General features: G+C 42.4%; 1 protein-coding gene across 2 annotated transcripts; it reads left to right on the top strand.

Moving 5' to 3' along the window:
• Nucleotides 1–3,104: 3,104 nt before the first annotated feature.
• LOC141139027 (E3 ubiquitin-protein ligase TRIM39-like) lies at nt 3,105–9,831 on the top strand. Of its 2 annotated transcripts, none has more exons than XM_073624797.1 (2): nt 3,105–4,206; nt 4,612–9,831. In XM_073624797.1, the coding sequence occupies exons 1-2, from the start codon at nt 3,312–3,314 to the stop codon at nt 5,049–5,051; spliced, it is 1,335 nt and encodes a 444-aa protein (XP_073480898.1). In that variant the 5' UTR covers nt 3,105–3,311; the 3' UTR covers nt 5,052–9,831. The 2 variants fall into 2 exon arrangements, with proteins under 2 accessions (XP_073480898.1, XP_073480897.1); XM_073624796.1 differs by having other exon boundaries at nt 3,105–4,509.
• The last annotated feature ends 7,441 nt before the right edge of the window (nt 9,832–17,272 follow it).

Raw genomic sequence — 17,272 nt, 5'->3', positions numbered from 1 at the left:
GTACAGATCTCCCCCAATACAGATCTTCCCCAGTACAGCTCTCCCCCAGTAAAGGTCTTCCCCTGCACAGCTCTCCCCCAGTACAAATCTCCCCCAGTACAGATCTTCCCCAGTACAGCTCTCCCCCAGTACAGATCTTCCCCAGTACAGCTCTCCCCCAGTAAAGATCTTCCCCTGCAGAGCTGTCCCCCAGTACAGATCTCCCACCTTGTACAGATCTTCCTCAGTGCAGCTCTCGCCCAACACAAATCTCCCTCTAGTAGAAATCACCCCCCGAGCTCTCCCCCTAGTACAGGTCTTCCCTGGTACACATGTTCTCCAGTACAGTGCTTTCCCAGTAATCATCTCCCCCAGTACAGCTCTTTCCCAGTAAAGAGTCCCCCCCCCCCAGTACAGCTCCTCTCCAAGTACAGATCTCCTATAGTACTGCTTCACCCTGGTACAAAACTCCACTGTTACAGCTCTCTTCTCAGTGAAAACCTCATACCTAGTACAGATCTTCACCAGTACAGCTCTCCCCATTACAAATCCGCTACTTAGTGCAGCTCGCCCCCAGTAGAGCCCTCCCTCCATACAGCTTTCCCAAGTACATCTTGTCCCCCAGTACAGATCTCCCCCAGTACAGCAATTTCCAAGTGCAGCTTTCCCTCAGCATCTCTCCCCCAGTACAGAACTCTCTCAGGTCCTTCTTTGGATGCCCGGGAGCTGTGAGTGCTACCTTCTACGTCTCAGATGCTGTGAGGGTGGGGGACCCCCCTATCCTCCCAATTCCCCTTTTATTTATGCCCTTGAATAAATAAATAAATAAATATATATGCAAAAAATAGACTTAAAAAGTAGATAAATATGTAAAACATAATAATATTACTCTAGAAACATATCAGCTAGGACAGAGCTATCATGTAATATTACTACTACTACTAATAATAATAATGATTCAAATAATGAGAATACTAATACTGTATATATGACAGAGCACTTTTTTTTACTGACAACCTGACAAAATGACAGAACTCCTATTAAAAACAAAAACAATCGATCTTAAAACAGTATAAGCACAATCTATAAACACTGACCTTACACATAACAGGTAATTGGCCTGGTTTACATTTAAAAAGTCAACACAGAAGGACAAATTATCAGCCCACCTGCTGGGATACAGTCGAAAAACAAGTCCTGCCAAAGGGAGCAATGGGCATGACCAGATTATGTCTAATAGTGGGCGTGGCCTAAAAGAGGACGATTAAACAGAACCGCTCCCTGACCACCTACCCCTAAATGAACATAGCAGCTGCTTGGGTGAGTACACATTGCCATGGCCTCGATGCTTAGCTTCATAGTGCGGCAATTTTAACTTGACATGTCAAGTTTCATAGACAGCATCATCTGTCAAACTTGCCTGTTGAGCTCAATGGTGCTGCGCAGCAGCCACAAGCCAAATGCTTGGCTTGTGGTTCTGCCACAGTATTTCAATGCAAAATTCCCATTCAGCTGGGAAAAAATAACACATTCAGGAGGCAGCAGTATCACCTCTTGCACTAACAGTGGGAGGGTCTTAAAGGGGCAATAAATACCAGGCGTGTGCGTTAAAATGGTTGTAAAATCAGAGAGTGGGATTACTGCCAGCCCCTCTGTTTTAATAAGTTATACTACACAGTGTAAATGTTTTTTTTTAAATGATGGCGCTAAATACTTTATGTCATATCGCCTCTGTGCAGTCACGTCACCTCCCATTGCTCTCCTCCCCTGATCTAAGGGCTACAGTGGGAGGGGCTGAGATTCCCCTCTGACGTCAGCTGGGAGGTCACGTGACTGCTGTGCTGCACGCTCAGCCCCTCCCAGAGGGGGAGAGGGGGGATAGAGGAGAGACTCTAACACAGCGGGATGACGGAGGCACGTAAACTGACCACAGTATCATGGATAAGCAGCCATAATTACCGTGGTTAGTTCATCTAGTGGAACACAAGAACAGGCAGGATCAACCAGGTATTTTACAGCATAGAAAGGGACAGATTAGACAGCACAAGCACTATACTGTTTAACCTGCTTTAAAGGAAAAGGATCTTTTTTTTTTCTTTTTGCGTTACAACTGCTTCAAGTACAGAGTGTAGGGTTCGAGGGTGCGCTACATACAGAAAGCAGGTTTCAGGGGTGCGCTGCATATAGAATGCTGGGTTCAGGGGTACACTGCATACAGAGTACAGGGTTCAGGGGTGCGCTGCATACAGAGTGCAGGGTTCAGGGGTGCGCTGCATACAGAGTGCAGGGTTCAGGGGTGCACTGTGTACAGAGTGCAGATTTCAGGGGTGCACTGCATACAGAGTGCAGATTTCAGGGGTGCACTGCGTACAGAGTGCAGAGTACCTTCTTCCCCCAAATCCTCCCTCCTCCAGTACAGTGCTCTACTCTCGTCCCCAAATCCCCCTCCTTGACAGCACCTGATAGAGAACTGGGGCTGTAGAAGAGCAGGATAGATTACTCAGAATGAAAGTGTAGGGTAGCTATGGGGCACGTGGGGCCATGGGTACAGGCACCAAGCACCGGGTTCCAACTACCTATCTGTGCAGAGAGGCGGCAGGCAGAGCATGGTTGAGATAACTCTGCAGCTGAAACTAGAGGAGCAGAATTGGGAAATGCCGCCACCTGCTCCAGCCGGCTTCTATTAAAAATAATTCTAACTGGCTCCAAACTCTGCCTGGATAAAAGGCTGCTGGTGCTGCATCAAGCTGTAAAGGAGTTCTTTCTTACACTTTCCGAGCCAACACTAAACTGCCTGAAAAAAAGACTGATCTTTACTGACATAAAATTTCTCTAATGCCCTGTACACGCGACCGGTTTTGCCGTCGGAAAAAAATCTGAAGGTTTTTCTGACGGAGTTCCGATGGAATTCCGCTCAAGCTGTCTTGCATACACACAGTCACACCAAATTCCGACCGTCCATTATTCTGATCACATTAGTAAAATATTGGATGGTGTGATCAACAGACCTCTCCCCTCTCTCCACTCCTTCTTGTTCTGCACACAGAGATATCTCAGTAAATCCTCCTCTGACTCCCTCCCTCTGACTCCCTCCCTCTGACACACATCTACTTAGTTTCATTTCTCTGTTCTTCTCTCCCTCTCACCCCCTTGCTCTGACACCCTCCCTCTAAACTCATCTACTTAGTTACGTTTCTCTCTTCTTCTCTCCCTCTGACACCCTCCATCTGACACTCATCTACTTAGTTTTGTTTCTCTCTTTTTCTCTCCTTCTGACCCCCTCCCTCTGACACATATCTACTTAGTTTCCTTTCTCTCCTCTGCAGTCTGCGATGGAGTTCTCTGATGCGAGGAAGGAGCTGGACTGTTCCATCTGTCTGAACATTTATACCAATCCTGTGACACTTAGATGTGGACACAGCTTCTGCCGGGAATGTATAGAAGATGTTCGGGATACACAGGGGGAGTCCGGAGTTAATTATTGTCCTGAATGCAGAGAAGAGTTCCAGGAGCGGCCGGAACTTAGCAGGAACACAACACTACGCAACATAATGGAGAGATTTCAATCTACTGAGCCAGAGAAGAAGAAACGCAAGATCCTCTGTACGTATTGTATTCACTCTCCTGTACCTGCTGTTAAATTTTGTCTGCATTGTGAAGCTTCTCTGTGTGATGACCATCTGAGAATCCACAGCAAGTCATCCCAACATGTCCTATCTGACCTCACCACTCCCCAGAAGAACAAGAAATGCTCCATGCATGAGAAGATCCTGGAGTATTACTGCACTGAGGACTCAGTTTGTCTCTGTGAGTCCTGCAGGTTGCATGGAGACCATCAGGAACACCAGGTGGAGGCACTGGAGGAGGCCTCTGAGAAGAGGAAGGAGAACCTGACTAATGCTCTGCAGAAGTTGGTGAAAAAGAGAGAGGAGATTGAGGAAAGCATTAAGAGTCTGCAGAAGTATAAAAGAAAAGTACAAGACAGTGCAGACGGTGTAACCAAGAGAGTCACCACCATATTTAGAGACATCAGGAGAAAACTGAACATCCTGGAAAGGAGAGTTCTTAAAGAGATAACTATGAAGGCCGAGAAAGTCTCATTCCCAGCCTCTGATTTAATCCAGGATCTGGAGATAAAGAAGGACGAGCTGTCCAGGAAGATACGTCACATCGAGGAGATATGTAACATGACGGATCCATTGGCTTTCCTACAGGAATCAGACACAGGTGACTTGTGTGATACTGAGAATGGAGATGAGGAGGACAAAGAGAGGCGTGATAAACTCCTTCATGGTGGGGGGGAACTGGATGTGTCTGGAATCTCACACACATTACATACAGGATTATCCGATATAATAACAGGGGTCTGTGGAGCGATTATATTGGAACCTGCTGATATATTACTGAATTCAGACACAGCTCATAATTACCTAAATATCCCAGATGATAGGAAGACCGCACAAAAGATAAATAAAAATTTGAACCGTCCTTATACACAAGAGAGATTTAACACCTACCAAGTACAGATTGGTATTGTATCAGATTCAAATCTAGACAGGAATGCTACACTGAACCTATCTTCTTCGGTGTTTGGCAGTAGGCCTCACTATTTTTCTTTTGGTTCTATTTCAGGTGAAACTGTTGCACAATACAGAGATGTGATATCTCCTCAGGTGATGAGCAGTCAGAGTTTCTCCTCAGGGCGACATTACTGGGATGTAGATGTTGGGGGATCATCACACTGGAGAGTCGGGATGTGTTACCCCAGTATAGCCAGGACAGGAAATATGTCAGAGATTGGATACAATGAGAAGTCCTGGTGTCTGGAGAGGAAAGGTGATACATTTTTAGTGAAACATAACCAGCAATCAACCAATATAATGGCCAACATCCCAATACACAGAGTCAGGGTGTTTCTAGATTATAAGGCAGGGCGTCTTGCATTTTACGAGTTGGATATTTTGATCCGACACCTCCACACCTTCACTGACATCTTCACTGAGCCCCTCCATGCTGCATTATATGTAGGGGGAGGTTATATAAAGTTAGGTGGGTGGGAACGGGGCATGTGACAAATCTACCTAGAGACTGCTGACATCACAGGGAGACATTTTCTCATTGGTTGGATCTTCCATAGAATAAAGCAGTGGTCTTGGGCTCTCGCTGAGTCACCTATCATCTATGCATCCATAAAATTCTTCCATTAACAACTGATGCGAATATTGACTCATCCATTTTCAGACTACATTTTCCAACATAGCTGTGCAAATAGATTGCTTAGCCCCCTAATGCCTGAATGTAGTTTTGCTGTGTTGGCTTGTGTTAGGAAAACTGTACATATCTTTGTAACTAATTGGTGTATCCAGGCAAATTATACTGCGATTTTTACAGGATAACTTGAGTGATAAATGTTAATGGATATCTCCTGAATTTTTTTTTAAAGAAAAAAAAACATATATATATATATATATATATATATATATATATATATATATATATATATATATATATATATATATATGTATATATATATATACACAGCGCCTTGAAAAAGTATTCATACCCATTGAAATTTTCCACATTTTGTCATGTTACAACCAAAAACGTAAATGTACAGTATTTTATTAGGATTTTATGTGATAGACCAACACAAAGTGGCACATAATTGTGAAGTGGAAGGAAAATTAGAAATGGTTGTCAACATTTCTTACAAATAAATATGTGAAAAGTGTGGGGGGTATTTCTATTCAGCCCCCTTGAGTCAATTGAGCCCCCCTTGAGCAGCAATTACAGCTGCAAGTCTTTTTGGGGATGTCTCTACCAGCTTTGCACATCTAGAGAGTGACATTTTTGCCAATTCCAGAGCGTCTGAGAACAGCAATTTTCAAGTCTTGCCACAGATTCTCAATTAGATTTAGGTCTGGACTTTGACTGGGCCATTCTACCATATGAATACGCTTTGATCTAAATCATTCCATTGTAGCTCTGGCTGTATGTTTAGGGTAATTGTCCTGCTGGAAGGTGAACCTCTGCCCCAGTTTTTTTTTTTTTTTTTTTAGCACAGCAGTCCAACAAACAAAGGTACCCCCAAATACACAGCAGAGCTCTAACCACTTGACCACTGGGCACTTAAACCCCCTTCCTAACCAGACCAATTTACAGCCTTCGGTGCTCTCACATTTTGAATGATAATTACTCAGTTATGCAACACTGTACCTATATTTTTTTATTTTTTGCTTGATAAAAGAAAAACGACCAAAAATTCTGTAAAAAAATGCATTTTTCTTTGTTTCTGTTATAAAATTTTGCAAATTAGTAATTTTTCTTCATAAATTTTGGCCAAAATTTATACTGTTACATATCTTTGGTAAAAATAACCCAAATCAATGTATATTATTTGGTCTTTGTGAAAGTTATAGCGTGCACAAGCTATGGTGCCAACCTCTGAAAACTGATCACACCTGATATACTGACGGCTTCTCATCTCATTTCTTGAGACCCTAACAAGCCAGGAAAGTACAAATACCCCCCAAATGACCGCTTTTTAGAAAGTAGACACCACAAGGTATTTAGTAAGAGGCAAGGTGCGTTTTTTGAAGTTGTAATTTTTTCCCACAATTCTTTGCAAAACCAAGATTTTTTTTTCTTTTTCACAAAATTGTTATATTAGCAGGTTATTTCTCACACACAGCATATGCAGAGCACAAATTACACCCCAAAACACATTCTACTACTCCTCCTGAGTACGGCAATACCACATGTGTGAGACTTTTACACAGCCTGACCACATACAGAGGCCCAACATGCAGGGAGCACCTTCAGGCGTTCTTGGAGCATAAATTACACATATAATTTCTTGACTACCTTTTGAAGGCATTGGAGCACCAGGACAAGGGAAACGCCCCAAAAATGACCCCATTTTGGAAAGAAAACAACCCAACGTATAATCTATGAGGCATAGTGAGTCTTTTGAACATGTCATTTTTTTTCTACAAGTTTTTGGAAAATGTGCAAAGAAAATGAAAACGCATTTTTTTTACACATTATACAATATTATACAATATTTCTAACACATAGCATGTACATACCAAAAATTACACCCCAAAATAGATTCTCCTACTCCTCCTGAGTACGGAGATATGTGGGAGACTTTTTCACAGCCTGGCCACATACAGAGGCTCAACATGCAGGGAGCACCATCAGGTGTTCTAGGGGCATACATTTCAAATCTAATTTGACTACCTATTACACTTTTATGAGGCACTGTAGTGGCATGGATGTGGCATGGATGAGAACTGATGTGGCATGGGTGAGCATGAATGGGGATGGATGAGCCGTGTATGGGGATGGCTGAGTATGGATGGGATGACTGTGCATGAATGAGTATGGCTGAGTACGGCCGGGTAAGGCTGGGTACGGCTGAGTATGGCTGAGCATGGATGGGACGGCTGGATACAACGGAGTATGGCTGAGTATAGATGGGATGGCTGGGTACTGCTGAGTATGGCTGGGTATGGCTGAGTATGACTGGGTATGGTTGGGTATGGCTGGGTATGGCTGGGTATGACTGGGTATGGCTGAGTATGACTGGGTATGGCTGGGTATGGCTGGGTATGGTTGAATATGGCTGGGTATGGCTGGGTATTGCTGACTATGGCTGGGTATGGCTGAGTATGGATGGGGGTGGATAAGATGGCTGAGCATGGATGGATGAATGAGTATTGCTGAGTATGGATGGATGGCTGAGCATGGATGAGTATGGCTGAGTACAGCCGGGTACAGCTTGGTACGGCTGAGTATGGCTGAGCGTGGATGGGACGGCTGGGTATGACTGAGTGTGGTTGAGTATAGATGGGATGGCTGGGTACGGCTGAGTATGGCTGAGTATGGCTGGGTATGGCTGAGTATGACTGGGTATGGTTGGGTATGGCTGAGTATGACTGGGTATGGCTGAGTATGACTGGGTATGGCTAAGTATGACTGGGTATGGCTGGGTATTGCTGAGTATGGCTGGGTATGGCTGAATATGGCTGGGTATGGTATGACTGGGTATGGCTGGGTATTGCTGAGTATGGCTGGGTATGGCTGAGTAAGGATGGGGGTGGATAAGATGGCTGAGCATGGATGGATGGATGGATGAGTATTGCTGAGTATGGATGGGTGGCTGAGCATGGATGAGTAATGCTGATTAGGGATGGATGGCTGAGCATGGATGGATGACTATTGCTGAGTATGGATGGATGGATGAGTATTGCTGAGTTTGGATGGATGGATGAGCATGGATGAGTATTGCTGATTAGGGATGGATGGCTGTGCATGGATGAATGGATGAGGCTGCAATGGGCACAGATCCGCGCTGTGGGCACGACACATCCAGCCCACAGCTCTGCTGTACCCGATCTCTCCCTTCGAGATTCCCGGGTGCCCGCCCCAGGGGGTGCGTGGGAGCGCGATTCTGGGAGGACATCAATGTACGCCCTCCCAGAGTTAACGAGCCGCGCTGTAGCCGTCATTCGGCTATGGCGCGGTCGTTAAGTGGTTATGGGACCTTTGGAGGGGTCTCTATGCTTTTTTTTTTTTTTTTAAGAAGCGGGCAAATGACATTTCATTTGAACTGTATATTTTTTTCTTAGTAAGGCTGGCCATATATTATACAATCTATTATACAATTATACATTTATACAATTATGCAATCAGCCAGGCCCTTCCACTACATAGTTGAAGGTAAATCTAAAGGAAATTGAATTAGAAAATTGTATAATATATGGCCAGTTTAAATGTCACCTTTGCTGTAGCATATCCTACAGCAAGAATGACATACCAGACCCTTTGAATATGATATGGATTTGAAGGGGGAGCCACAGGCAAAAAAAAAAAAAAGAAAAACATGCATGGGTGTTCCCCTAAGGCTCCATTCACACCAATGCGGTTTTTCATGCTTTTTGGTTTCCTGCAGAAACACAGGACATTTTTTGACATGGTTTCCTATGGAACACGTTCACATCAATGTATTTTTCCGCCTCTGCGTTTTTGGAAAGGGTCAGGGACTTTTTTAATCACAAAACTGTACTTTTTTTTGGTTTAATAACGTTCAATGGAAAAGCTGCAGAAGCACATTTTTACTGTGATTTTGCCACAATTTACTTTTTGCCTTTTTAACTCTGCCCAACAACAAATTCCCCCCCCCCCCCACACACAAAAAAAAAAGCTTAAAAAACACAAATCGTGCCAAAATTACAATAAGATTGCGGTAAAACAACGTGGGAAGCACCCCAAAAAGCAGTGCAGAAACGTTCAAAAGCAACATGCATAGATGTGAATCGAGCCTAAAAATCTGTACCAGACCCTTAATCCGAGCATGCAGCCTAGCTGGCCAAGAAAGGTGGGGATGTGCATGTGCCCCCCCCCATGAGTCATACCAGGTCACACAGCCTCCAACCTGGTGGGGGGACGTCTTGTCAAGGGGACCCCCTGGCAAAATACCTTATCCCCATCTTAATGAGAACAAGGGCATCTTCCCTACACCCTTAGCATTTTGCCTGTGCGGGTCTGCGGGTGGGGGCTTATTGAAATCTGGAAGCCCCCTTTACAAATATGGGAGCCCCTAGATACCATCCCCCACCCCCACAAGAATGATCAAGGAGTATGTAGTATCCCTTCCTATCCCCCTAAAAAATGTGACCTAGAAATAAAAAATCCTTTATTAACAAAAAAAATAAAATCCCTGATTGTAATCCAGCATAAATCACAATATCACTACAACGTACTCTAATGTATTACAATGATAATGTATTGTTATTCTAATGTATCACTGTTATAAAGTTCCTCTAATGTAATAAAATGATAAAGTGCTCCTAGTCTAATGTATCATTATGTGTCTATTTTTATATAAATATAACCAGTATAATGAATTACAAATCTAAAGTGTCTCTAGTCTTATGTGTCAATAATATTAACAATCTCTATTCTAATTTACCACTATAATTAATGGTTTTCTTTATAGTGGACCTTCTCTACTGCTAACACTTACCTTACCTGAGCTCCACCACCACATTGATCACCAACTGGAGCCCTTGGGAAATCTTTCTGGTATGGGGGAGAATGGGAGTCACTCCCCTTCCTCTCATGATGTAGTGAGCATCCAATCACCAGGCCTGAGCTATGTCACATTGGAGGAGCGGGAGGAAGGTTCTTAACCCAGTGTAAGCTCCGACATAGAGCTTACAAAGGGCTGTATATACGGGTAAATGAATGGGGCGGGGCAGGAAGGTAAGTATCAGTATCATTGAAGGATGGGCCGTTTATCTGAAGATAATCTGTTACTGTACCTTGAATGCTTCACTTCAAGTTTCACTTTAGTCATACAAATAATTCTGTTAATTTTGATTCATTCTATTATCACAATTATTATCACTATTCCATTGTATCCTGAAGCATGTCATATCCAACTCAATCCTATTATACCTTATCCCATCTTCTCCCGTCCTATTGTATCTTATTCCATCCTATCTCGACTTACCTTAACCTATCCTAAATAATCTTATCCTATCCTACAGTATTGTATCCTATCCTATTCTATCCTATTGTATCTTATCCCATCCTATCCTATCATATTGTATATCATTCTATCCTTTCCTATCCGATCCTATTGTATCTTATCCCATCCCATCTTATCCTAGCCTATCCTATCCTATACTTTCCTATTGTATTGTATCTTATTTCATCCCATCCCAAACTTTCCTATCCTATCCTATCATATTGTATATCATTCCATCCTTTCCTATCCGATCCTATTGTATCTTTTCCCATCCCATCCCATCTTATCCTATCCTATCCTATCCTATCCTATCCAATCCTATCCTATCCTATTGTATTGTATCTTATTTCATCCCATTCCAAACCTTCCTATCCTATCCTATCCTATCTTATCCTATTTAATCCCATCCCATCCTATTCTATTGTATTGTTTCTTATTTCATCCCATCCCAAACCTTCCTATCCTATCCCATCCTATGCTATCCTATCTTATCTTATCTCTTCCCATCCTATGCTATCCTATCCTATTCTATCTTATATTATCCCTTCCCATCCCATCCTATCCTATTCTATCTTATCTTATCTTATCCTTTCTCATTCTGTCCTATCTTATATTATCCCTTCCCATCCCATCCTATGCTATCCTATCTTATCTTATCCCTTCCCATCCTATCCTATTCTGTCTTATATTATCCCTTCCCATCCCATCCTATCCTATTTTATCCTATCCTATCCTATCTTATCGTATCCCTTCCCATCCTATCCTATCATATGTTATGCCTTCCCATCCCATCCCATCCTATCCTATCCTGCTGTATCTTATCCCATCCCACCCCATCCTATCCTATTGTATCTTTTCCCATCCAATCCCATCCCAACCTATCCTATCCTATTGTATCTGATCCCATTCCTTACTATCCTATCCTATCCTATCCTAGTTACATAGTCTGGTTTAACCACTTGCCGACCGCCGCACGCCGATGTACGTCTTAACTTTGCCGGCAGACATTGTTGTTATGGCAGCTAGCTGCCATAACCCTGGTATCCCCGTTTTGGCACAGCGGTCGGCTACAAAATAAAAGTGGTCTCTGCGGCGGATTCGCCGCAAAATCACTTTTATCGGTGGCGGGAGAGGGGCCCCCCTCCCGTCGCGTTTCGGTGCCCTCCGTCGGTAGCGGCAGAGGCGATCGCGTCTGTCCTCTAGCTGTGCCTGGAGACGAGTGAGGAAAAGATGGCGCCCACTCGTCTCCATGACACTGCAGGGCGGAATCGACGTCAAAACGTCACTTCCGCCCATACGTCCTAAAGGCATATTTTTTTCAATGTCATTTTTTTAAATTACTTTTTTTTTTTTTTTTTTAATTGCATTTTAGTGTAAATTTGAGGTCTTTTTGACCCCAGATCTCATATTTAAGAGGACCTGCCATGCTTTTTTCTATGTTTACAAGGATGTTTACATTCCTTGTAATAGGAATAAAAGTGACACATTTTTTTTTTTTAAAACAGTGTAAAAATAAATAAAATCATATAAAATAATTAAGAAAAATAAAAAATAAATTTTTAAACGCCCCGTCCTGACGAGCTCACGCGCAGAAGCGAACGCATATGTGAGTAGCGCCCGCATATAAAAACGGTCGTGAAACCACACATGTGTGGTATCGGCGCGATCGGTAGAGTGAGAGCAATAATTCTAGCCCTAGACCTTCTCTGTAAAACAAAACATGCAACCTGTAGAATTTTTTAAACGTCGCCTATGGAGATTTTTGAGGGTAAAAGTTTGACGCCATTCCACAAGCGGGCACAAATTTTAAGCGTGACATGTTGGGTATCAATTTACTTGGCGTGACATTATCTTTCACAATATAAAAAAAAATTGGGCTAACTTTACTGTTGTCTTATTTTTTTATTCAAAAAAGTGAATTTTTTCCAAAAAAAGCGCGCTTGTAAGACCGCTGCGCAAATACGGTGTGAAAAAAAGTATTGCAATGACCGCCATTTTATTCTCTAGGGTGTTAGAAAAAAAAACATATATAATGTTTGGGGGTTCTAAGTAATTTTCTAGCAAAAAAACTGTTTTAAACATGTAAACACCTAAATTCCAAAACAAGGCTGGTCCTTAAATGGTTAAAAAAGCCCAAGTCCATCTAGTTCAACCAATAAAAGTGAAAACAAATAATGTTACAATTCTATATACACAATCCTATACCCACAGCTGATCCAGAGGAAAGACCCCCCCCCCCCCTCCTCGCAGCAAAGCATAATCTAATTTGCTCCAGCAGGGGGAAAAAAATCCTTCCTGATCCCTCCAGAGTTAATCAGATTTTCCCTGGATCAACGTTACCTATAAATGTTAGTACCCTGTTATATTTTGTACATTTAGGAAAGAATCCAGGCCTTTTTTCAAAGCAATCTACTGAGCTGGACAGAAGCACCTCTGGAGGGAGTCTATTTCACATTTTCCCAGCTCTTACTCTGAAGAAACCTTTCCGAATTTGGAGGTTAAATCTTTTTCCCTATAGGCATAAAGAGTGCCCCCGTGTCCTCTGTGATGACCGTAAATTGAATAACTCAACACCAAGTTCACTATATGGACCCCTTATATATTTGTACATGTTGATCATATCCCCCCTTAATCTCCTCTTCTCAAGAGGGAATAAATTCAGTTCCTCTAATCTTTCCTCATACCTGATCTCCTCCATGCCTCTTATCAGTTTGGTTGCCCTTCTCTGCACTTTCTCCAGTTCCCCGAAATCCTTTTTGAGAACTGGTGCCCAAAACTGAACTGCATATTCCAGATGAGGTCTTACTAATGATTTGAATAGGGGCAAAATTATATCTCTCTCTCCATACCTCCCTTAATAAGAAAGGACTTTGCTCGCTTTGGAAACCGCAGCTTGGCATTGCATGCTATTATTGAACTTATGATCTACCAAAACCCCCAGATCCTTCACTATGGATTCCCCAGTTGTACTCCCCCTAGCATGTATGATGCATACATATTCTTAGCACCCAAGTGCATAACTTTACATTTCTCAACATTAAACCTCATCTGCCACATAGTTGCCGAATCAGACAGTGCATTGAGGTCAGCTTGTAAATTGTAGACATCCTGTAAGGATGTTATTCCACTACATAGCTTGGTGTCATCTGCATAGAATGGTACTTTTATTACCAGACCCTATATCATTTACAAAGATATTAAACAGATTTGTCTGACAACTTCTGTCTTTCATGAATCTATGCTGTCTGTTGGGTAAAATACTATTTTCCTGCAAGAACTCACCTATGTGGTCTTTTATTAAACTCTCCAATATCTTCCCAACTATAGAAGTTAAACTAACAGGTCTATAGTTACTTGGTGAAGACTTTGATCCCTTTTAAATATGGGCACCACATTGACCTTGTGCTATTCCTATCCTATTCTATTGTATCTTATCTCATCCTATCTTATCCTATCTCATCCTATCTTATCCTATTGTAGCTTATCTCATCCTATCTTAACCTATCCTATCCTATCCCAACCCATCCTATCTTATCCTATCCTATCTTTTTTTATCCTATCCTATCTCATTCTATCTTATCCTATCCCAACCCAACCCATCCTATCTTAACCTATCCTATCTTTTTTTATCCTATCCTATCTCTTCCTATCCTATCCTATCCTATCCTATCCTATCCTATCCTATCCCAACCCATCCTATCTTATTCTATCCTATATTTTTTTATCCTATCCTATCTCATCCTATCCTATCCCAACCCATCCTATCTTATCCTATCCTATCTTTTTTATCCTATCCTGTTTCATCCTATCCTATTTCATTCTATCCTAACCTATCCCATCTCATCCTATCCTATCTCATCCCATCCCATCCTATCCTATCATATCTCATCCTATCTTATCTAATCATATTGTATCCTATTCTATCTTTTCTTATCCTATCTAGAAGAAACAAAAAAGTGAGAGGAGGGGCCACTAAGGGGAACCCTCTAGTAGGTGGACACAATAAATGTTCAGTACCACATCCTAATCAAATCATCCACAAAAAAACCCTAGAAGCTAAATCTAGGACTTTAACGGTACCACTAAAGGAAAATATCAAAAAGTTTTAATTGTCCAAAGATGAAAAATGTATCCATAACGTGGAAATGCACATTTATACATACAATAATACGGATATAAAAAAGAACTTTTGTAATATTCTTATACGTTCATCGTCACCCCACTGCAGCCAGGCGGTGATTCGCTCGCTGCAACTTCAAAGCAGGTACGTTTCACAGGTCAAAGCCCGCTTCTTCAGGAAAATAGAACTACAGCAAGGGCTCTAAAACAGAAAATGTATACATATTAATTTTATAATCACTGTGCATGGTATGAAGTCCTTTTATAGGAAATAAATACATACCTAAATAAATATAAACAAAAAATATAGGTAGTCATCCTACAATCAACCTTTAGTGCATGGGGTAGTCCATATGAGCTTTTCCACAGATCCACCAATTAGCCAGTATAATCAATGTACAGTATCTCACAAAAGTGAGTACACCCCTCACATTTTTGTAAGTATTTTATTATATCTTTTCATGTGACAACACTGAAGAAATGACACTTTGCTACAATGTAAAGTAGTGAGTGTACAGCTTGTATAACAGTGTAAATTTGCTGCCCCCTTAAAATAACTCAACACACAGCCATTAATGTCTAAACTGCTGACAACAAAAGTAAGTACACCCCTAAGTGAAAATGTCCAAATTTGGCCCAAAATGTCAAAATTTTGCGTGGCCACCATTATTTTCCAGCATTGCCTTAACCCTCTTGGGCATGGAGTTCACCAGAGCTTCACAGGTTGCCACTGGAGTTCTCTTCCACTCCTCCATGATGACATCACAGAGCTGGTGGATGTTAGAGACCTTGCGCTCCTCCACCTTCAGTTTGAGGATGCCCCACAGATGCTCAATAGGGTTTAGGTCTGGAGACATGCTTGGCCAGTCCATCACCTTTACACACAGCTTCTTTAGCAAAGCAGTGGTCATCTTGGAGGTGTGTTTGGGGTCATTATCATATTGGAATACTGCTCTGCGGCCCAGTCTCCGAAGGAAGAGGATCATGGTTCTCTCAATGAACTGTAGTTCTCCAGTGCCAACAGCACTCATGCAGCCCCAGACCATGATACTCCCACCACGATGCTTGACTGTAGGCAAGACACACTTGTCTTTGTACTCCTCACCTGGTTTCTGCCACACACGCTTGTCACCATCAGAACCAAATAAGTTTATCTTGGTCTCATCAGACCACAGAACATGGTTCCAGTAATCCATGTCCTAAGTCTGCTTTTCTTCAGCAAACTGTTTGTGGGCTTTCTTGTGCATCATCTTCAGAAGAGGCTTCCTTCTGCGACGACAGCCATGCAGACCAATTTGATGCAGTGTGCGCCGTGTGGTCTGAGCACTGACAGGCTGACTGCCCCCCCCCGCACCCTTTCAACCTCTGCAGCAATGCTGGCAGCACTCATACGTCTATTTCCCAAAGACAACCTCTGGATATGACGCTGAGTATGTGCACTCAACTTCTTTGGTCGACCATGACGAGACCTGTTCTGAGTGGAATCTGTCCTGTTAAACCGCTGTGTGGTCTTGGCCACCATGCTGCAGCTCATTTTCAGGGTCTTGGCAATCTTCTTATAGCCTAGGCCATCTTTATGTAGAGCAACAATTCTTTTTTTCAGATCCTCAGAGAGTTCTTTGCCATGAGGTGCAATGTTGAACTTCCAGTGACCAGTATGAGAGAGTGAGAGCGATAACACCAAATTTAACACACCTGCTCCCCATTCACACTCGATACATTGTAATACTAAGGAGTCACATGACACCGGGGAGGGAAAATGGCTAATTGGGCCCATTTTGGACAGTTTTACTTAGGGGTGTACTCACTTTTGTTGCCAGTGGTTTTGACATTAATGGCTGTGTGTTGAGTTATTTTAAGGGGACTGCAAATTTATACTGTTTATACTGTACACTCACTACTTTACATTGTAGCAAAGTGTAATTTCTTCAGTGTTCAGTGTCACATGAAAAGATAGAATCACATATTTACAAAAATGTGAGGGGTGTACTCACTTTTGTGAGATACTCTAAGTGTTCAAATGAACAATTGTCTACAAAGAAAGGATTATATAATAATACTTAACCACTTGGCGACTGCCGCATGTAGATATACGTCGACACAATGGCACGGACAGGCAAATGGGCTTACAGGTATGTCCCTTTAAATTTGCCGCTGGGCCATCGCATGCGCGCCTGGGGTGAGCTCCGTGAGTGTGATCGCGGGTCCCGTGGACTCGATGTCCGCGGGAATACCCGCGATCATCTCACAAAGAGGAAGAATGGGGAAAGGCTCATGTAAACAAGCATTTCCCCGTTCTACCTAGTAACAGGACACTGATCACAGCTCCCTGTAATCGGCCACACCCCCCACAGTTAGAATCACTCCCTAGGACACACTTAACCCCTACAGCACCACCTAGTGTTAACCCTTTCACTGCCAGTCACATTTACACAGTAATCAATGCATTTTTAATCGCACCGATTGCTGTATAAATGTGACTGGTCCCAAAATAGCACCAAAAGTGTCCGATGTGTCCGACATAATGTCATAGTCACGATAAAAATCACTGATCGCCGCCATTACTAATAAAAAAAAAATAATTAATAAAAATGCCATAAAACTATCTCCTATTTTGTAGACGCTATAACTTTTGCG

Source organism: Aquarana catesbeiana, linkage group LG04 (assembly GCF_042186555.1).
Source record: "Aquarana catesbeiana isolate 2022-GZ linkage group LG04, ASM4218655v1, whole genome shotgun sequence".
Classification (NCBI taxonomy): domain Eukaryota; kingdom Metazoa; phylum Chordata; class Amphibia; order Anura; family Ranidae; genus Aquarana; species Aquarana catesbeiana.
Note: the sequence above shows the minus strand (reverse complement) of the source record. Positions and strands in the feature narration are given on the sequence as shown.